At 47.4% G+C, this 22,416-nt stretch overlaps 2 protein-coding genes, 1 non-coding gene and 1 pseudogene across 3 annotated transcripts; 2 read left to right on the top strand and 2 right to left on the bottom strand.

Annotated features, from left to right (window-relative positions):
* Positions 1 to 2,811: 2,811 nt before the first annotated feature.
* LOC136512130 (uncharacterized) lies at positions 2,812 to 5,785 on the top strand. Its single transcript, XM_066506123.1, has 5 exons — positions 2,812 to 3,487; positions 3,770 to 3,943; positions 5,110 to 5,202; positions 5,282 to 5,431; positions 5,516 to 5,785. The coding sequence occupies exons 1-5, from the start codon at positions 2,912 to 2,914 to the stop codon at positions 5,645 to 5,647; spliced, it is 1,125 nt and encodes a 374-aa protein (XP_066362220.1). The 5' UTR covers positions 2,812 to 2,911; the 3' UTR covers positions 5,648 to 5,785.
* Positions 5,786 to 5,907: 122 nt separating this feature from the next.
* Positions 5,908 to 8,682, bottom strand: LOC136512129 (protein PLASTID MOVEMENT IMPAIRED 15-like). The gene is made up of 2 exons (XM_066506122.1): positions 7,864 to 8,682; positions 5,908 to 7,738 (listed from the first exon to the last, which is right to left on the bottom strand). Exons 1-2 carry the CDS (start codon positions 7,975 to 7,977, stop codon positions 6,023 to 6,025), a joined length of 1,830 nt encoding a protein of 609 aa, XP_066362219.1. The 5' UTR covers positions 7,978 to 8,682; the 3' UTR covers positions 5,908 to 6,022.
* Positions 8,683 to 9,054: 372 nt separating this feature from the next.
* LOC136514552 (U5 spliceosomal RNA) lies at positions 9,055 to 9,173 on the bottom strand. Its single transcript, XR_010773707.1, has one exon. It is a non-coding gene; the product is annotated as a U5 spliceosomal RNA (small nuclear RNA).
* A 7,745-nt stretch (positions 9,174 to 16,918) lies between these two features.
* LOC136512354 (zinc finger protein BRUTUS-like) lies at positions 16,919 to 22,402 on the top strand (annotated as a pseudogene).
* The last annotated feature ends 14 nt before the right edge of the window (positions 22,403 to 22,416 follow it).

Genomic DNA, 22,416 nt, shown 5'->3' with positions numbered 1-22,416 from the left:
CTTAAATAAATTTAGTTAGAACTCCAAGCAATATACAACACAATCTTTTAAACACTAGGTTCATCATCGTTCACCAACACTAACAATTAGAAGCTAGGGGTCTTTAGATACCATGGGGGTAACAATTAGCCATGGATTTTGGATGCAAACTAGGAGGGCTAAACATAGGTTAATTATGGGCTGATAAGAACGAGGGTAAAGTGCAATTTTCAACCCTCAACTTGCACATAAGTTCGATTTTCAACCTTAAACTATAAAACCGGGTATCACACACACTGCAACTATTCAATTCGAACAAATTTGGTCCTTTAGCTGGTTTCAAAGATGGTTTTCTATTTTACAAAAGTAATAAAAATCTAGTTTAACCTCTAAAAATTCATAACTAATCTATTTTAAATCAGTAAAATATGTAACCTACACCATTTTTGTTCTAAAATGTTATTTAACTGTTCGTAATCAATTTACAGTTATTTGAGACTTATTTATTTTTGTTTCTATTGTTTTATTGCTTGTGGTTTGGTTTATTAGAAACATGAACAAATAAGATTCAAATAACTCCAAATAGAGCACCAATGGATATTTTTTAGGAAAAAGTGGTATTAGTTTCACATTTTCTAAAATAAATAAGTTATGAATTTATTGAGAATAAAACAAGTTTTTATTATTTTAGAATATAGAAAACCACATTTGAAACTAGCTAAAGGACCAAATTTGTCCATTTCGACACTTGGAGGGTGTCTAGTACCTAGTTTCATAGTTTAGGATTAAAAATCAAACTCTCTATCAAGTTGAAGGTTAAAAAATGTACTTTACCCTAAGAACTAACGAAGCTAATAATTGGTCGGTAAAACCAATTAGCTCTTATTATTCTATAATTAGGGCCCGTTTAGGTATAAGGGCTAATTGTTAGCTAGCTAAAATTAGTTAAAATTAGCCCTAGCCCATTCAGAATATGGTTAATAGGTGGGCTAATTTATTAGCCAAGCATACAACTAGTTGTTAATAAAAAGCTACCAATCTTACCTAGTAACTAGTCCTAACGATCCAAGCAAGCTCTTAGCCCATGTTCAGCCCGTTATTTGAAGATATGCTAAGGCAGGGACGAAGCTAGGAAAAAATTTAGGAGGGGCTAAACAACGGCAATTAGCAAGAAAAGAGGTTCAGCAAATCTCAGCCTCTCCTACCTGTACATCTACATCTGAAATTTCAGACGGCGGCTCTACAGGGCTTCGCTTGCTCGCGAGCGGTAGGGGGGCTGGAGCCCCCCTAGTCCCACCGCTGGCTCCGTGCCTGTGCTAAGGGCTTGTTTAGTTCCCAAAAAGTTTTCTAAAAAGTGCTACAGTAGCCATCACATCGAATCTTACGATACGTGCATGGAGCATTAAATGTAGACGAAAAAAACTAATTGCACAGTTTGGTTGAAAATTGCGAGACGAACGTTTTGAGCCTAATTAGTCCATGATTAAACACTAATTACCAAATAAAAACGAAAATGCTACGATAGCAAAATTCCTAAATTTCACGAACTAAACACAGCCTAAGTTTTAGCATGAGATCAAACAGCCTCCAAGGTGCTGGAAAGCTTCAGAAGAGAATGTGGCTGCACGGCCAATGAAGCCCAAAATTTCCACAATGCTGGCATCAGTAAACATAGGACACTCTAGAACACAGTTCACGTGCACTACTACCAGACAATCGTCTCGTTCAAGTACCCATCAGTCACACCTGTCGATTGTCACGTCCTACTCCTACGTACAAACAATCTACGTTAGGCAGGACAATCGACGCATAACGCATGTGGTATTTGTACTGATCCACGTCGACGGCGACGTCTGACCTTCGCATGAACATTTTACACAGACAACAAACACAGTTTCTTCAGCGTCGTCCCAACTCCCAACAGCAAAGACGAACATTCCACCACTGTCCTATCGCTGGTCGCTGCCGAAACAGCTGACGGGAGTGCAACAAAGACTCGACAGCCCCCTTGCCTCCATGCCAGTCGTCCACACTCCACACTCACTCACCGATTGGTTCCAGAAACGGGTATCGATTTGAAACGTGGGCAATGGAACGGTGTTGCTTTTCACTCTCAGATGTGTTTCTCTGACTCTGAAGATGGCACCGTTGTGTGAATGTGTGATAATAATAATCAGCATGTTCTGTGGGTGGATTTCTGCACTGATAAGCTCGACTGATGTTGATTTATTATGAGAGAAAAACATTGTATCACGACTAATAAGCTCTAATTGAAACCAATAATTGAACAAGCTGAATAATAATAAAGCTTCAGAGGCTGACATTCCTGCCAGGCAGGCGTGTCTACTCTACTGTCGGGTCCCGAAGGCCGATGCTTATCTGCCTCTTCGTCGACGTGACCACGAGGTTAGAGCAAGACTAATAATACAGTCAGCTGCTGGCTGTATGAATCTTTGTAGTCTACTTCTCAATCCATTCATATAATAGTTACATCTTCACTATTAATACATGACTCACTTATTTTTCTCATAAAGTTTTTTGATTTTTATGTCTAAACCGACTATAAATTTACAGCCCACTTCTTCTTTATCTCCTTCTGTCTTTCCTCCACCTCAGCCTTCTCGTTAACCTGTCATTAATCCGTGTGCTGTTGTTTGGCAGGTGCAAGAGTGACGTTTAATTCTTTTGGACGGTCAGCTGGTCGACGGCCGTCCGTCCGATCGACGGCGACCGTGCGGATCGGACGGTTGCGGACGGCCGTGACGCTTCGACGCGCGTGCTTTATCAACTGCTCCCTCCCTCCCGTCTCGCCCACTTCGTACTCTTCCATTCAACTTCCGAGTCGTCACCTCACCTACCAGGTACCGAGAAGCAGAAGCGCACGAGCGACACGCAGCCGCCGCCTAGGAGGTCAAGAGCAACCGGAGTTTGAATGGCCCGCGACGGCGGCGGAGGGTCACCGGGGGCGGAGCGGCGGCGGGTGGCGCTGCGTGCGCTCCTCGCGTCGGGTGGTCAAGCGGAGGCGGAGTCCGCGAGGGCGCCGGGCAAGGGCCTGCTGCGCGGCCTCCGGTGCACGTCCGCGGCCACGTCTCAGGCTATCGCGCCGGAGACCCCGCGGCCTCCAGCGGACTGGCGCGGGCTCGGGTGCGCGGCGGCGTCGCAGGCTATCGCGCCGGAAGCGGCCCGGCCCACGGCGGACTGGCGCGGGCTCGGGTGCGCGTCTGCGGCGGCCCAGGCTCACGCGCCGGTGGGCGCACCCCGGCGTTCCGAGGAGTGGCGCGGGAGGCGGCGGAGGAACGGGCGGGAGAGGCGGAAGGCGAGGGGCGGCGGCGGCGGCGTCGTCAGTGGCAGTGCCGGTACCGGTGCCGTGGTGGGCGTCGGCGGGGACGTGTGGTGCACGCCGGGGATACCGTTCGCCGCCGAGGCCACCTCGGTGGACTGCGTGGTGGCGCCGCACCAGACGGTGGGCGCGCGCCGCCGCGCCGAGGCCGACAGGCCGCGCAGAGAGGTATGCTTTAGCCTTACCGCTCCCTTTGCTCGCTGTGGATCCGGTCCTGGATGCGGCAGGATTCTGCATCTGTTCGTACTGAAACCGTTCGTAGTTTGCTAGGATTTCATCTTGTCTGTCCTTGCGTGCCCAGATTTGATGGATGCCGTCACATGTTCACGAGTCATTCCTCATTCATGTCTCTCGCTTTAGTCCTGCCATCCCGTAGCTGTTTCCTCCATTAATCCGTTCAAATTACTACCTCGTCCTGCGAATTGACCATTGATTATTCCTCGGTGACAGAGGCCTGGCGCGCCTCCGGCCAGGAGGGTCACCATGCGGGAGCACATGTCCTCGTCTCCTCTGAGTTCACCGCCACACCATGACATGCCGTTCGTTGATGCCGACCGTGCACCTTCTGGACGCATCCGACATATGAGTGCCCGCCGGCACTCCCAAGCACGGGTTGAGGAAGAGGTACGATACAGTTACGCAGCATCTATTCTGTTCAGCTCACTGTGTCGTGTGCTTGGATATGAATTTTGTTATGAATCAACTCTGCAAACTACAAATTCACAATGCGTCGCTGTGGTCAGACTTCAGAGCCTTAAAAAACCTTATTATGAAGTCCTTGCCTGCAATAGGACCCCTTTTTATAATTATAGGTGACTTCTGGTGTGTGTGTTTCTGCTTCATTTGTTAGTTGAGTGTTTCACATGATATCATCCTTTTGAGATATGGAGTGTCAACTAACATGGACTTTCTGTTGAGTTAGACATCCAGTAGCTAAGAACAGGCTGCGCCTTGGGAAGTGTGTGGTACCCCATGCTATCTACTCTACTCTACTTGCTGGTAGCGTACCCATTGAGGAAACAGACACAGATACGAGGGGTTCACATGACGGCAGGTGATACCGTAATAGGAGAACATGGCTCAGGAATAGATAAGTTTGGTGGTCAGGTGGGACTTTGAGTGTAGATGCAGAGTTCTGGCAATATGCATCAATGCTGAATCATTGTGCTGAGCTGAACAACCATGTTGCTGATTCTTTCGGTTAACTGCCATGTTGCTGAAATGATGCTTGTTTTGCTGTTTACCGAGCTTTCTGGAATGAGCCAGTGGCAATGGATTACACACATTACCAATGATTAAAATTAGGTGTTGTGTTCAAGTAGGTTCGTTCTATAGTAGCAGTAGGTGTTAATTAGCTGTATAAGAAGGTATTACAGAATGTGAACTAACATTTTTGTCAGTGAAAGGTGCTCTTTGTTATTACATTATAGTGCTGCAATTGTTGGTTGAAGTACTTAGGTGTTCAGGTAAAGGAGTTAACAGTACTGTTTCCATGGTATTTTAGTCTGTACCCCTATGTACTTGTTCTATACACATGGTATTTTAGTCCGTAGAACGCACACACCGAGGAGATCGACACCTGGCTATTAGTGTGCTTCCACCCCGTCATCCATGTGCATTGTAGATCCTGCAGTATTTTTTAGGGGAGATCCCTGATGATGTCTTTTTTTTGAGGGAACAGGAGGGGCTCAGGAGCCCCTACTGAACCTGATGATGTCTTTAGTCAGTGTTTTTTTTAGGTGCTGTGTTTTCTTCTTTAATTTTTCGAACTTCTTATTTGTGACTTGTAGATGATGTTCCGAACAAGGATATTATTGGGAAGAATGGGTATTTATGATCAGTATCAGGATTGGCGCCTCGATGTTGACAACATGACATATGAGGTATCTTCTCACTGCATACCATGTAAAATAAAACAGAAGATTTTATGCCTTCATCATCGTTCACTATTTCACTTGACAGGAATTGCTCGATCTTGAGGACCGGATTGGATATGTAAGTACAGGGCTTCGTGAAGACGAGATCATTCAAAGCCTTAGGATGGTCAAGTACTCCGCCTTCAACCCCAAGCATTTTTGTACAGAAATGGATAGGAGATGTAGCATCTGTCAAGTATGCCCCTTCTCTCTCTCTTTTCCCTCCTCACTTCCTGCACCTCTACTCGGCACCTGATGTGTAGCCATCGACAATTTTCAGGAAGAGTTTGAAGCAAACGAGGAAACTGGGAAGCTGAGCTGTGGCCACAGCTATCATGTGCATTGCATAAAGCAGTGGCTTTCTCGGAAGAACGCTTGCCCGGTTTGCAAGACCACTGTCTCAAAGACCTGAAGTCCCTATTCTAGTGTCTAAACCACACTTTCATCGATTATAATTAATCAAATTGAAATGCAAAAGATTAGTCCTTCTTTTGTTGCTGTACAGCCCAGCCGTCTGCATACACGCTTGTACAAGCACAGGATCCAAGTATTTATTTGCATATAGAATTTACATATTTTTCTCCATGGTCTATTGAGTACAGTGTCTAGTACAGTACTGCCTGTCTGACTCAACGCATGACAGTCGGACTGCATGAGTTCTTCCATGCATTCTGTTGAGAAAGTTGCTGCATCTCAATATAATTTAAGACACCCCCCCCCCCCCGCCCCCCCCAGCTCCAGCTTGAATTCAGCTTGGTCTGAACCATGTAGTATTGGGGAGCATGTTTCATCCACCACATTTCCCGGTGACGACCTTCAGGTACTTGGACACCACTGTCCTCGTCTTCCTGCTCTTGATGCTGAACGGCGGCGGCCTTTGCTTCCGCACCACCACCGACGACGACGGTGTCCCCGTCGTCTCCGACCCCACGCCCTCCCTCAGCGCCGGCCTCCTCGTCTGCGCGCGCTGCAAGCCAACCCGCGGTTCAGGCTCCTCTCCACTCGGGCTGTCCGTGGCATCCGCTTCCAAGGCCCTCGCTTGTGCCATCTCCTTCTCGATCATCTCCATCCGCATCGCTATCTCCTTCTCGCCGGCGCGCAGCGTCTCCGCCCACGCCTCCGCCGCGGCCACCTTCTTCTCGGCGACGATCCGGACGACCTCGGGGCGGCCGATCAGGTACTTGTACTCGAACCTGGAGATCGTCACGTTCCCGGACGTCTGCTGCGACATGACCGCCGCCCTGGCCAGCGTTGCGGCCTCGACGGCGGCCGTGAGCTTCGCTGTAGCCACGGCCTCCGACTCCCTCGCCGCCTCGAGCTCCTTGACCGACTCCCTGACCCTCTGCTCGACCGCCGCGATCTCGGCGCCGACGGTGTCCACGTCCTCTCTGACGCACTGGTTCTCCAGCTCCGTTAGCGCCCTCTCCTTCTCCGCTGCCTCGGTCTCCTCGCCCAGCTGCCGCAGCGCGGCCGACAGCTCGGCGAGCACCGCCTCAGCCCTCTCGTCAGCGGCCGTGGCGGCGTCCAGCCGGGTCCTGGCCCTGAGAAGCTTGGCGTTCAGCTGCTGCACCTGCGCGCTGGCCCTCTCCTCCTGCTCGGCGAGCCGGTCGATTTCCTCGGTGACACGCGCCGTCTCCATGCGCGTGTGTTCCACGGTGCCGGTGAACCGGGCTCCCTCTTCCTTGATGGACTCCAGCTCTACCCTCGCCGAGGTCAGCTCGGACTCCGCAGCCTGCGGTGACGAGCGGTCGTCGTGTTCGTGCTCACCGTGTTGCACAATCGTCAGTGCGGACTCGGCGTGGCCCGTCTGCTCCGTCGCGGGCACCACCGCCGTGTCCGCGGACTCGAGTCCCACGTCAGAACTGCTCGCCGTGGCGAACCTGTCGTCAGGGTCGCTCGCTCCGAGGCTCCTGTCTCTCCGCAGCACGTCGGCAAGCGCCCTCTTGGCCTGCACGCCCTCGCGGAATCCGCCGGCCAAGGCGAGCTCCGCTGTGCCACGGCCACGCTCCTCCTCGTTTTCCTCGCCGGCCTCTCGCTCAACGCCGTCGAGCGTACGCGAACCGGGGCTCATCCCTCTGGGCGTCGGTGTCTCCGCGTCTCCGTCGCCCTCGGCCTTGGCCTCCCTCGCGGCCTTCACCTCGCGCTGCAGCTCCCAGAGCTCCCTCTTGACGCGGTTCAGCTCCTGCATCACCTCGACGAGCAGCGTGTTGCTCTGATCCCGAGGCTGATGGGCGCCCGGTGCCTCGGCGTCCACCACCAGCCCCGGCTTCTTCCTCCTGCTGCTAGCGCTGCCGCTGGCATGTGTTCTTTGGAGCTCCGACCTGTGAGAAGACCTCGCCGTGGCGTTGGCCTGCTCGATCTGCCGCTCCAGTTCCTGCGCCATGCCAGTTGTCCTCGACAGCTCGGACTCGACGCGGCCACGCTCTCGCTCCGTGACGGCCCTGCGCTGGTTCAGCCTCTCCAGGCTGGGTCTCGCCGGTGAGTCGTTCGCAGGTGAGAATTTCTACATGCGCCACGGTCGATGTCAAATACAGCACAGAGCAGTAGAAATCGGCAGCAAAAAGGACATTAAAGAAAGAAAAAAAAGGCAGCACATCATTTCCTTTCAGAGATTTGATCAGATGGTACCTTGTGGGTGGCTCTTCTCGTTCTCCTGCTCCTCCCCGGCCTCCTCACGTCGATGCTCTGGCCAAAGATGCTCATGGCCTCTCCTGATCTGATCTCTCCAGAGTTCTGCTCCATTTTACCCTCCCTGTTCTTGGAAGGTCTCTTGGAAAGCTGGAAACTATGGTTATATAGTAGGATAGAAACAAGGTAAAAGGATTCTGGAGCCGTGTGTGTTAACAGAAATGACAAAGCGTTGGCGCTGAAGTTCCAAGCCTGAATGCTTGGATGAATTCAGAGGAGCTCACTAGCAGTACAACACATCGCAGTCGCAGCTATATTATCAATGATGTCACGGCCTCCTTCTAGAAAGCGAGCAAATATCTGGCTGGTGATTGTGATTTGTCCCCCAGCTCGCATTTCCTTGTTAAATCAGTTGCCTTGGTGGTTCATTGGACAGCATATAAATGGAAGTCCCAAGATCACTTTGGGTCGATGAAATCAGGAACGGTTTAGGTTGGAGTGAGTCACGCAGCCTCAGGAGGCAGATTACTGCTTCGAAAACATTATGGTGTAGATTAGTAGAAGTTCACCGAATATGCGGAGGTTTCATGTTCTTGTTTACATATATTTTGTGAGAACTGACTGAACAAACGGGCCCTGTCGTATTCAGCTTCAGCAATCTGAATATCTGATAGGCTAAAGCTGATGCTCTCGTCTCCTGCTGCTAAATTACTACCCGGAAAACGAATCATACCGCCTCATAACCGCAATTCCCTGCGTCACCGAAGTTAACGACATCAATAGAGCTCGTTATATGGGTGAGCAAGATACAATGCCCGTGCCTTGGAGACTCCTACGGACCTATTAACAAATACCAGGCATAACCGGTGGATTTTCACTTTGCTGTTTGCGCCTGTGCAGAGGACAAGCTGTGGAATTGTATCATCACCATTGCTGCATGAGCTTCATCCTGGGAATTGCTGTCAGAGGGTCAGATCAGCAGTGACGACATGTATCATGTATGTAGCCAGAAGACACAACCCTTGATGAACTAATGGTGCGATGCTAAGACAGTTGGCTGCTCTGCTCCTGGCTGGCAAGACAGTTGGCTGCTCTGCACTTTTGGCATTTAAATTAATTAATATATAATATTTAAATTTATTTTGTTTTCAAATTAATTATTTATATAAAATTTGAATTTATTTTGTTGGGGTCCTCCTAAATAGAAGAACACCCTTCAAAAATTAGCGTATGCTGCTAATTGTAGCGAGCACACGGTATTCTTTAGTAAAAGGCGAAAGAATAGTTCTTTTTGTGCTCACCACGCAGCTGCGTATCTTGTATCAGTGACACTGCCCTTCCTCTTATAGCACACCCCATAATCCCATCTTAGTAGCTGCAGGATATGGTGCTAATTCATCATCAGCTGTCTAACCTTTGCTTTTCCGTAGGCTGTCCAGCAATTCGGTGGGCTGTGGAACATCCATCCTTGGGCTGTCCAGCAATGCATCCCGCGGAGTCTGGCCGCCAATGTTTTCACAAGTGAAGCATGTTCGCTTTGCTGAAAAACCAGGCCGAAAAGCACTGTTCGCTTGATAAGTTCAAGCGAACATGGCTGAAAAAACCTTTGCATGTCTGGGCTTGAGTTTGCTGGGCGCGCAGTCAACGCCTCATGATTTTTTTTATTTTTTTAACTTTTTGGCAAAAAGAACTTCCCAACAAAAAAAAAGTTACATATCTAACTCGCATCGCCAATTGATATAGCGATATTAACTTATCATCGCCAATAAACTGGCAGAACTACCTTACCGCCAATTCAAATGTCTTAAAAATCACATTCTTTTCATATGAAATCAGACAGGGACAAAAAAAAACATAAAATTCATGTAGCTTAACGAGAGCTACAACTTCAAAGTTCATGATTTTTTTTTCGTTTGAAGTCATCTTAGTGCTGGATAACTGATACAACACTCACATGTATACAAATATAGATTTGAAACTTGTATTGGTTATTTTGGCATCAAAATGACTTAAAAAAAAGTTGTGTGCTCCTGGACTCGCCGGTGTCGATCAGACGATCAATCATTACTTGTGGGCTTGTGGCCTTGTGGGTGTAAGAAAAATGTAGAAGCAATGAGGCACGATAGCGGCCAGGCTGCCACGATAGCGGCGGCAGCAGCAGAGACACAGAGACGCATGCTGCGTCCCTGCTCATGGCCGCGCTCTGGAGAGTGGAGATAGAGCAAGCTGCTTTCCTTCTATTTTTTCTCGTTGAACTGCCATTCTCTCATGCGTTGTCAGCGTGTCCCAGAATGTATCTGTTGGTTGACAGATTCTATATCGTAGTCCTCAGCATAATTCAAAAAAAGTTAAGCATACTTTAGCTGTGATTTAGGATGAATGGCAGTAGGTTGCATTAGGCATAGCTCGGAAGCCAAAGATGTGATAAGACAGTGACACTGAGAATGGAGTGACGCAAAAAGAGGGCAGTGCTTCTTTCAACATCTACTGTGCAGGCAGACAAAATAACCTTCTTTCAACATCTAGTAGTTGCTTCTCAGATATGGTAAAAATCTATAACAGAGCATCCTTTGGATGCTATTGTTAAAAACCTTCTTTTTTCTTTTTTAATTTTATCTTTTAATAGATCTAATTTTCCTTTCCTGCACACGTGTGTCACAAGATCCTTAAGATATATGGACTACGGCTTTTAGGGTATGTACAACCCATAGATAGAGGTTATCTATATAAGTCTCGAATCTAATGCAGAGACAGCTAATAAGACAAGTCATGTAATGGGTAGTAGGCTATCAGCAAAAGCAACTCAATCCACGGTCCAGAGTTGGGCCTACTCAGCGCCAGCCACAAACGGGCCAGAAATCTTGGAATTTCGAGACCCAACGGCCGAGCTAGTCGTCTCCAACAAATCCCAGCGCTCTCTCCTAGCTGGCGTCTCTGGCGCTGGACCCAGACCCAGACCCAGGACGCGGAGCGCTGGTGCCTGGTGGTTTGCTCGGCGCGCGTACGTGACGGCGTGTGCGCCACCCGTGGGCAGACACGCGAGGGGCGCGTGCCGCGCGTGCCGGGACCGCCGCAGGTCACCCGTTTCCTCGCGGCGACCCCGACCGGCGTGCGAGGTGGCACACGCCGCGCTTGCCGGGCCCGCCGCAGGTCACCCGTTTCCTCGCGGCGACCCCGACCGGCGCGCGAGGCGGCACACGCCGCGCCCAGGGCGCATCGCCGTACCTGCGTGGCGTTTGGGCCCGCGAATACGATCTCGCCGCGGCGATCGTTTGGCATCTCTATATGCGACGATGCGATCCTCCTTCCGGCTTGGTAAACCTGATCGATAGACGCCGCAAGTAGAGTAGGAGGCCTCATCAAGTCATCACCTGGACGGCTGGCTTGGACCCACTGCACTGGTCGCATGCCGTGCCCCCGTGCATGATTCACGCTAGCTTCTCGTGATTGTACCTCGAGAGTGGAGACAGGGAATTTCCAACAAAAACAAAGAGTCGAGACAGCCAGACAGGTCATGATTCATCGCCTCATCATCGGGTTCAGAGTGCCAGCAAGGCGTGCAGAAAGTTCCGTCTCGGTCGATCTAGTATTCGGTGCGACCCAGGGCCGATACGTTTTTTTGTTCGCTTGTATATCAGGCTATCAGCAAAAGCATATCAGATGGATGCATCAGAGTAAGGGGTGTTTGCCTAAACTTTAGTCGCTGTCCCATCGGATATCTAGACATATGCATGGAGTATTAAATATAGACTAATTACGAAACTAAATACATAGATTGAGATTAATTTGCGAGACGAAGTTTTTAAGCATAATTAGTCTATGATTTGACAATGTGGTGCTATGGTAAACATGTGCTAATGACGAATTAATTAGGCTTAATAAATTTGTCTCGTGGATTACTGACAAATTCTATAATTTGTTTTTTTATTAGTATCAAACACCCCATATAATATCCCACGCGACATTCAATAAAACATCTCTTAAACTTTAGTCCATGCATCAGACACACCCTAACATGCATTAGGGTTCCCACTTTCTCGACAGTCCTTGCTTGTCACCTAATCAAAATGTCACCATCGCCTTTATTTTTCTCAGTATGAGCCGTCAGGGACCAGTTTGGCCGGACCCGGGCTAATATGGTGCAACCACGATCACATGTAGTGGATCAGTTCGGTTTTGCTGGATCACACAGAGTAAATATAACTACTTATATATCACAAGTGACCCGACCATTTGGGACGGCATGACCAAATATGCATGGCCCACTGGCCTGGCCACCTCCACGGCTCCACCTGGGTCGAATGCGGCATAGTTTTCTTTAGTGTGTAGTCCAGTGTATTTACGGTCATGGCGAGTTAATAGTTAAGCTAAAAATTAGTATAAATTAGAGCATGCTTAATACAAGAACTAATTTCTAGCTAGCTAAAAATTAGCTCTAGCGCATCTAAATATGAGAGCTAATAAGTGAGCTAATTTTTTAGTCAAATCATAACTAACTAGCCAACCATAACTATTTTAGCCTAATTTTTAACCATAACTAGTAACTGCCCCCAACTAATTGTGGTTGGTTAACCAGTTAACTAACAACTAGTTGAAGACTTGACTAAAAAAACTAGTCCACTTATTAGCCCTCTTGTTTGGAGACGCTAGAGCTAATTTGAGCTAACTTAGCTGCCTAACAATTATTCTATAATATCTAAACATGCGTTTAGTATGATTCTAGCTGGCTAGCTATATATATTATATATATTCCGGGCCGGACGAGATCACGACGCGAGGTGGGTCGTAGATAGGGAGCACCCACCCACCAGTCACCAGTCAGTCATCACCCACGCACGCCGTCTCAAATCACGACATACTCAGTGATACTGTATTTCCTAATTCCTCCTACAATCTGGCCATGCATATATATAGTTAATTTAACTGATCACCAGTCTGCGCTGCCGGTTGCTGGGTTGTTAAACTGATCACTGCTAGCTATAGTACATATATAATATCTGAGAGGCACCCACCCTCTGCCCTTTGGGAACGTGGAGGGGGCAACAAGCGCCAACAAGACACCCCTTTCTCTAGTGCTTGTTCTACCCGTGGAGTAATTTTATACTCCCCTCCTCGATCCAGAAAAAGGATATAATTTTAGTACAGTACCAAATCAAATTACTTTGATTTTGGCCAAATTCTGATATATAAAAAATACCAATCTTTATGATACCAAAATAAGTATTATAAGATTCTTCATTGGATATATTTTTAATAATATATATCTGTTCACGTTATAAATACTGATCGATATATTTTAACAAATTTTAGATAGTTTGACTAAATAGTAAATTAGAATTATACATTTTTTGAGGACGAAGGCAGTGCAGCAGTATCTTTCAACAGGCTCTGAAATGTTGACTGCGGGGTCGTCAGACAGGATCTGTGGTCGACAGAGACCGCGTATATATAGTAAAGTAATTAAAATCAATGCATGGCATGCTCGAGTTTAGAATTATGGTCGCCTAGGTAGCTAGATTCGGCAATAAATAACTCTGCACTTGATTAATTTCGTTGTCAACGTCCCATGCATGCAACTACTATCAGACACGCTAATTAATACACCACGGCATGGGTCATCAGATTTTGTAAGCACGCGGCGCGCGGCACGCCGTCTCTCCTTTCCTACGAGGCTATGGCGACGCAGCGCCTGGAGGAGCTGACATGGTAGCAGGTGGCGGGTCACATCACATCTCACATGTGTGCATGGGCTGCATGAATTTGCACCAATGGGCAGCCACGGCACGTCAACGATTTGGTGTTTTTTTTTTCCTCTTTTGGATAGTCGAGGTCTTTGTAGTTGCATTTTTTTCGAAGCAACCTTAAAATAGGTAGGGAGCGTGTCATTGTTACCGAACTTAGCTTCGTTCTGCTCACGGCGAACATCAGCCAAAGCGTCTAACACGTCGCCGCCTACTCCCAACAAGCCTAGACAACCAAACAAGTGAACACATCGTGTCATCGTTGTTGAGTTTTATTGCACCCCACAACAAAAGCAACTCCGACTTCGCCACTGCTGATCTACTTCAGAAGAGCCACAGACACGCTGCAAAGCAAGCAGTGAACCCGAAAGAACTTGGCCTCGTCGAAAACCTACGGCTTGCAGATAAGCATTAAGCGTCCCACACAGACCAGCATAAGGCGGTGCAAGATCTTCTAGATGACGTGTTTTTGTCACGTTGAGCGCCGTTATCACCTCCTCAGAGGAATCCCACATCTAGGACGAGGGGAGGCATCTCAATGGACCTTTCCAAGGAAGGGGACTACGCCTCACCTAAGGTGTCGGCGGCGACGACGACAAACACTTGCCAGGGGACTCTTGCCCAACGCATTCCACCTCATACCAGCACAAAGAGAGGCACCCACTACTCAACAGCTAGCCTGCAAGCACCATGGCACGTGGTCTGAGATCTACGTGCGTGACCAACTCAACTGCACCCACGAAGCCAGGTGAAGTTGCCCGTCGTCCACCAGTGCACACTGCTCGCTAGCCAAGCTCATGGAGTCATTTCAGATGGAATGCCATGCCCATGGCACTATGGCAGGGCCATCGTTGCCAACCATCGTTGTTGCGCCCCACTAGGGCCAGCTAACCGTCTGTTCGGCTGCTCATATAAGCCGACTTATCAGCAATGATACAATATTTTTCTTTCCTAACAAATCAGCCGTACAAATCAGCACAAGCGGTTTATAAACCAACCAAACAAGACTGAGAATGCACACATCACTGTCAACACAAGCCTGAGAATGATCGCCCCCTCCTATGCTACGCCCGCAGACCTGACATGACATTCGTTGACCTCACCTCGAGTGGCCTTGTCAGCAAGCACCCATCACCTACTGCAAAAAGGATAGATCTGACTGTTGTGATGCCAGATCCGGTAGCTTCCGGGGCGGAGAGGCGCTGACCAGCCGATGCAGAGCACCAACGAAAAGTCAGAGAGAAGGGCATGCCGGCCCTGTGGCTAGGTGAGACAATGGCGACCTCAAGGCAACAAAGGAACTCGCACATCTCTTGTGCGACCATGAGTGCAGGCACTGAGTGTGCGCACCCTCACAGGAGCCCTTCCACATAACACCACGGCCTAGCCATCCCGGCGTTGTCCGCACACCTTCTTTGGTCTTGCGCAGATCTAGGAGAGGCACGAATCATCACCGTCGTCGTCCTTGCGACTTGCGCGGGCATCTTGCACAGGATGAGAGAAGGACACAAAGAGTGAGGGAAGGGCGAGAGTGAGTAAGTGTGTGTTTGGTTCGTGTTTAATTTCTAGCCTGGCTAGCTTCTGAGCTAGGCTAGACTTAGCCAAGTTAGAACAAGCCAACCGCCACTTATTTGATTAGAGTGATTGCTTTAGCCTGGATAAGTTTTGGTGCTTTTGGTTAGCTGGTTTTGCTTGAATAGAATCACCTTCTCTTTGAGGAGGTAAGTTAACCCCTTTGAAGCAATCCATCAAACATGTGTGCTGCATCACCATCGCACTGGCCTCTGGCCTTGAGCCAGCTGTAGCGTTCATTCATGGAGAACGACGAGGGAGGAGGAGGGGAGTACACCAAGGAAGGCTTCGTCGACCTCCGCGGCCACCCCACCCTTCGCTCCAAGCGCGGTGGCTGGACCGCCTGCACCTTCAATCTCCGTGGACAGCTACGGCCTCAGCTCGAATCTTTGAACAGGTGCATCGACGGCCATAGGCGGAGGGAGGCCGTGGAGGCGGGGGCGAGGATGGCCATTACCCGGACGACTACTGTTGTTTCTTCCGACGACCGCGGGTGGAGGCAGGTGGCCGGGGAAGCGGGTGGGGGGAAGGCGGATGCGAGGCCGGCCATCTTGGCATCATCGTTCACCTGCAACAGCCCGGCCTCGGCCTTCCCCTCGCCGCGCACGAGCACGACCTCCACGGCGGCCTCCTTGGCCGCACACCCTCTCCATGGTGGCGAACGGGCACGCCGCCGCGCAGCACAGGGAGGTGGAGGCCACTAGCGGCAAGAAGAAGGCTGCAGCTCGCCGTGCTCATGGACCGCTCTGCGAGCAGGGGATGACGAGCAGGGACTTCCGTCGCCGCTCGGGACCTCCACGTCATCCTCCTTCGCGTCCGGTAGCCGGTAGGTGAGGGCGGGGCGGTGACAAGAAAGGAGCACGGGGCTGGTTCGGGCCTACTTCCAGGCTCCTAGCCAGGCTATAGCAGTACGGATGGCCAGCCCTAGCCAGGCTCTAGCCCACTTCTAGGCAACCAAACATGCCAAAATTGGTTCTAGGGAGCCAGGCTAGGGGTTGGCCACCCAACCAAACACATGCTAAATGACTTCCGGACCTAAGTTCAAAATGAGAAGAGTGAAAGTAAGGGATAAGATGATTGAGTAAAAGATTGATGAATCGGAGCAGAGAGTAAGGAAAGGATATGGAGAGTGTGGGAAGGATGAGAGTGAGTAAGAGACTAACATGGTAGAGACGAAGAGAAGAGTGAGAGTGAGTAGGAGACTATCGGACGGAGTAGAGAGTGAGGGGAAGATGAGAGTGAGAGATGAAAGAAGAGTGAGTGATAGATAGAGACGGATGGAGGAGAAAAGTCTTTACTCATTAATATTAGATTAGATTTAGATACAAAGTATTCCCTCTATTCCAAAATAGAAATAAGTTTATTATAAAAATATATCTATGAATGTAATGATACTATTATACACAATTAATAATATTTTTTTATATATTTAGTCAAATTCAATTATTTTTGAGTTCTCACCAAACGAGACGTACACTATTTTGAAACCAATAGGTATAAATTTTGTAAATAAAACTAATTCGTACCACGTCCAACGTGCCTTCCCAACCTAGACAAGTCAAACATGCTCTTCTACCTTAAATGCAATCCCACTACAAGGTGAGAAAGCAGAGGCACATGCACTCAGGCACTCAGGCACCCACGAGGCCACGACCCACCACGCAGGCGCAGAGGCGGAGTCCACAGACCACGGCGCCACCACGCGCCGTCCCGTTCCGTTGCTGATTGGCCGCGAGCATAAAGCAGCCCACAGAACGGAAAACAACAAATCAACCGGTAAAAAAAAAAGCTAAAAAAATAGCCAACCGAGCGCAGAGCCGGACGCGCACCAGACAGAGCACACACGGAGCCACCGCGCAGGCGCACCGCAGCCGCAGCCGGAGCATGGCGACGCCGATGGCCGGAGAGGGCACGATTGCCGCGGCGATCCCGCGGTCCCCACCCCCGCTGTCCGAGGGTGGCGCGGGAGGGTCGGCGGCCGAGGCGCCCGTGCTCATCTTCGTATACTTCCACAAGGCGATCCGCGCGGAGCTGGAGCGGATGCACGCCGCGGCGGTGCGGCTCGCCACGGGGCGCGCGGGCGGGGACGTGGCCGCGCTCGAGGCGCGCTGCAGGTTCCTCTTCACCGTCTACAGGCATCACTGCGACGCCGAGGACGCGGTACGTAGTGCGGCGCGCCCGCGCCGCCGGGGATTCTGCTGTTCCTCGTCGCATTTTTGTTTCGCAGTCGTTTCGTACTGGGATTGTGGTTTCTACGAATGCCCCTCGTGCATATGAGCCAGCGGAATTGTGGTGATTGCGGCGGGGGAAAGTGTTCAGGGTCCGCGGAATTGTCGATTAGGCTCAGAAGTGTTAGAAACGATAGGCAATATAAACGACGAAGAAACTCAGGGACACTAGATTTTTAACGTGAAAACCCTCCCAAGGAAGAAGGGAAAAACCACGGGCACCACCCAGCAAATCTTCACTATATCGGGTGAGGTTACAAACGTCGGGGATTTACAACTTTTCTTATCCCAAGACGACGGCTTACAGGAGGTATATATAGAGATGGACGATCTGTCGCTTCGGCCCAAGACTCCCGGCGACGGGCCTCGCTTCGCTCCGTCAGAAGTTAGCCTTTATCTTGAACATAACTGATTTTGGATCACAACTCAACAAGAAGATCTGCCTTGGGTTTGGGCTGAATTGCGGTTGCGTCGACATGATCTGAAAACGGAAGGAGTTTTCAATTGCAGCTAGTTAGCTGGGCGATTTGATTATTCTCAATTGCAGTATGATATGCGTGTACGTGTACAGGCCATGTGACTGTAAACAATTAGCTGGTGTGTGACATCAGTGTCGATTTGCTGGATTTTACTGTCACTCTGACGTGAACGTCCAGTTATGTCTTAAAGTAAACTGTCAACCTTGACAGCACCTTAGTCTTGGGGTTTCATCTCCAATTACATGTTTCATGGTGCTTGTTAGAGTAGCATGGCTACTGCAAATTGTTTACAGTGGAGTACATTATTTATTTATTTTCTAAGAAACAATCCTTCCTGTTAGAATCTTGGTGTTTGGATCAAATGAAGGTTGCAATCCACACAGTGCAATTGTTACAAACAAATATGTTCCTAACTTCCTATGTGCAATTACAACTACTGTTCCTGTTTCATATGGCCATACAGGGAAATGCTGGGCCTATTATACCATCTGTTCAAAGCATGGACCTTGCATGTTTTTATCATAGATTAATTGCTGATTTTAATGCCCATAGATCGGTGTATTTCTGGAAATTTATTGGCCAACTGTAAGCCCGTCGTGATGCACAGAACATTTGTGGTATAAGACTTTTCTTTTGATGATTGCAGGTTATTTTTCCAGCACTTGATATTCGAGTGAAAAATGTCGCAGGGACATATTCTCTTGAACACAAAGGAGAAAATGATCTCTTCGCACATCTCTTCACTCTGCTACAGCTGGATGTGCAGAATGATGATGCTATTCGGAGGGAACTTGCATCCTGTACTGGAGCAATTCGGACGTTTGTTACCCAACACATGTCCAAGGAAGAAGAACAGGTATTCCTGTTTCCCTGCTTAATTTGTCCTGCCATTTGAATGTAATTTGAGAAATAATGAAATATGGCTCGCAGGCCTTCAGTTTCTCTATCAAGTGGTTGTATGAGTATGAGACATGTTGGCATGCTCAATTAGTTTAATAAGGAATAAGGAATATCTGTCAATCTTTTAGTGTTCTCTGTCACATCTATAGTATTTTTGCAATTGAACCGGTTCCTCTATTCGATGCATGACACATGGTTGATGGTTCTTCTACACGTTTGAGAGGAAAAAACATCCATAATTTTATAGTTTATACTCCCATATGTAGTTCTAGACATTTTCTGAGCAACACGCTAAACATGATGAATCTGTAGTAACTTCACAATTTGCATCCTTCGTGGTAGCAGCTGGGACGCAGGGCATATAACGGGTCTAATCTTCCGAAAACTTTGCAGGTCTTCCCGTTGCTCATCAAGAAGTTTTCACACGAAGAGCAAGCAGATCTGGTCTGGCAGTTCTTATGTAGTATCCCTATAAATATGATGGCAAAATTCCTTCCATGGGTATCTTCTTCTGTTTCAACTGATGAGAATCAAGATATTCTTGACTGCCTAAGTAAAATAGTTCCTGGAGAAAAACTCCTCCAAGAGGTCCGCATGATTATGGCATCACACATCTTAACTTTGCATTTGTAAAATTATTGGTGTCTCTCACTTAATTTAGTTTTTTTACTTTGTGAAGATTGTTTTCACGTGGTTTGGAGGGAAATCATTCAGAACAATAGCACAAGGTATTAGTGATCCTTATTCAGAAAGCAGTTCTACGTGTGAGTCTAGCTCTGGTCGAATAGATAAACATGTATGTTCACTTGAACACTCCAAAATTGGAAAGAGGAAGTCCACAGAATCTAGTCAGCTTGTCACACATCCAATTGATGAAATTCTGTATTGGCACAATGCTATTCGGAGAGAACTGAGGGATATAGCAGACGAGACGAAAAGGATACAGCAGTCTGGAGATTTTTCTGACATAGCAGGCTTTAATATGAGGCTGCAATTTATTGCAGATGTGTGCATTTTCCACAGGTATGAGGCTTCGAATCTCAACTCATGTGAATATTCTTTTATCATGTTAGATTTGCGGATACTTATTCGGCTGCACATTATATTACATGTATTGTGACAACAAATTGTTAATGTTCTGATAGATGCTTTAGACGCATCAGATGCCACAGTTAAGAGGTAGAAATACTAGCCATATGCTAGAAAATATTCTTTATTTTGCTTCTCTATAATATAGATTATTGTTTTGGTCAAACACTTGATGTTTTATATCCAACTATGTTTTTTTTGTGCTCTCCGGTGAAGTCTATTATCTTGATTTCTTAGTTTCATCAGTTGATTTTTGTTGGTCTGCAGTATTGCCGAGGATCAAGTTATATTCCCTGCAGTGGATGGTGAATTATCTTTTGTACAGGAGCATGCTGAAGAAGAACAGCGGTTAAATGAATTTAGGAGTTTAATTGAACAAATTCAAATAACAGGAGCCAAGTCAACTGTAGTTGATTTTCATTCTGAGTTATGTTCACAAGCTGACGAAATAATGCAGAAAATTGAGAGTCACTTCAATGATGAGGAAATAAAGGTTAGTTTAGTACTAAAGAAGCTGGGACTGCTGTCCTATCAGTCAGAATGTTAACCCTACTTGCCCAACAGATCATCAGGTCTTGTTTACCTTTATTACTCAGGTACTTCCTAAAGCTAGGATAAAGTTCTCACCAGAGAAACAGAGGGAACTTTTATATCAGAGTCTCTGTGTCATGCCACTAAAGCTGTTGGAATGTGTTCTACCATGGTTTGTAGTGAAACTGAATGATGCAGAGGCAGTGTCTTTTCTTCAGAATATGCGATTAGCAGGTTGTCTCTGTTATGTTTCTACCTCTCTTGAATAATACAACAGCTTCACATAGCTTTCCTAATTTTTATATTTATTGAATGCATCGCAGCACCTTCCTCTGAAACTGCATTGGTTACCCTTCTCTCCGGCTGGGCATGCAAAGGTCGTCTGGAGGACACATCCAACCCTGGAAAGTTCATATGCACATCAGGAGCAGTGGGCTGTGCATCAGATGGAAATGGTTCCAAAACATGCCAGTCATTCTGTCCATGTTATGTAAGTAGCAATGGAGCTTTTTCGAAACCAGTTAAGCGAGCAAGTCATGGAGAATCTAGCACTAATATTAACAGAAGTCACTGCTCACAAAATGCGGATACTGAAGCCTCGCCATGTAACAACAGACCCTGCTACATTCCCAGGTTAAGAGTAGAAAGTAGCTACCTTGGTGTTAATTCATCTACCCCTGCAAAATCCTTTCGCTCTCTGCCTTACAATAATTCTGCACCTTCATTATATTCAAGCCTTTTTTCATGGGAGACAGATGCAGTATTATCTAGCCCAGATAACATTTCTAAGCCAATTGATACCATATTCAAATTCCACAAGGCAATTCGTAAGGATTTAGAGTTTTTGGATGTGGAGTCTGGAAAGCTTATTGACGGGAATGAATCTTGCCTTCGCCAATTTATCGGAAGGTTTCGTTTACTGTGGGGTCTATATAGAGCACACAGCAATGCTGAAGATGAGATTGTATTTCCTGCTCTTGAATCAAAGGAGACATTGCACAATGTTAGTCATTCATACACTCTTGATCACAAGCAGGAAGAAGAATTGTTCCAAGATATATCCATTGTCCTATCTGAACTTTCTCAACTACATGATGGTTTGAGCCATCCTCTTGATGTTGAAGCTGGAACAAATGATATTTCAAATAATGAGATTGATTGGGCTAAAAAGCGTAATGAACTTTTGACAAAGCTTCAAGGATTATGCAAGTCTATCCATGTCACGTTGTCAAATCACGTTCACAGAGAAGAACTTGAGTTGTGGGCCATTGTTCGATAAACATTTTTCTGTAGACGAGCAGGATAAGATTATCGGGCGTATAATTGGAACTACTGGTGCTGAGGTTCTGCAGTCAATGTTACCTTGGGTTACATCAGCACTTAGTCTAGAGGAACAGAACATGGTGCTGGATACATGGAAGCAAGCAACGAAAAATACAATGTTCGATGAATGGCTAAATGAATGGTGGAAGGGACCTTCAACTTCATCTGACCCATCAGACAAGGCTTCTACTCTTTCAGAAGGTTTGTTCAGTTGGTTTTCTCTCCTCTAGAATGGTGGATATGATTTCTATGTCACTGAGATATTTTACTTTGTCCTTGTAGAAAATCATTTTCAGGAGAATCTTGAACAAAATGATCAGATGTTTAGGCCTGGTTGGAAGGACATCTTCCGAATGAACCAGAGTGAGCTTGAGGCTGAGATTCGAAAGGTCTCTCGAGATTCTACTCTTGATCCAAGGAGGAAGGCCTATCTGATCCAAAATCTCATGACCAGGTTTGTTATTTAAAAATAAAGTAAATAAGTTGACTATTATCTCCCCCTAAGAATACAGAAAATAAGTCTGTATTATATATATTTCTAATTTTGTAAATTTCAGCCGTTGGATAGCTGCTCAGCAGAAATCACCACAACCAAACGTCGAAGGACATAATGGATGTACACGACGACCTGGATGTGTTCCTTCGTATCGAGACCCATGAGAAACAAATATTTGGCTTGTGAGCATTATA

Source organism: Miscanthus floridulus, chromosome 16 (assembly GCF_019320115.1).
Source record: "Miscanthus floridulus cultivar M001 chromosome 16, ASM1932011v1, whole genome shotgun sequence".
Classification (NCBI taxonomy): Eukaryota; Viridiplantae; Streptophyta; class Magnoliopsida; order Poales; family Poaceae; genus Miscanthus; species Miscanthus floridulus.
Note: the sequence above shows the minus strand (reverse complement) of the source record. Positions and strands in the feature narration are given on the sequence as shown.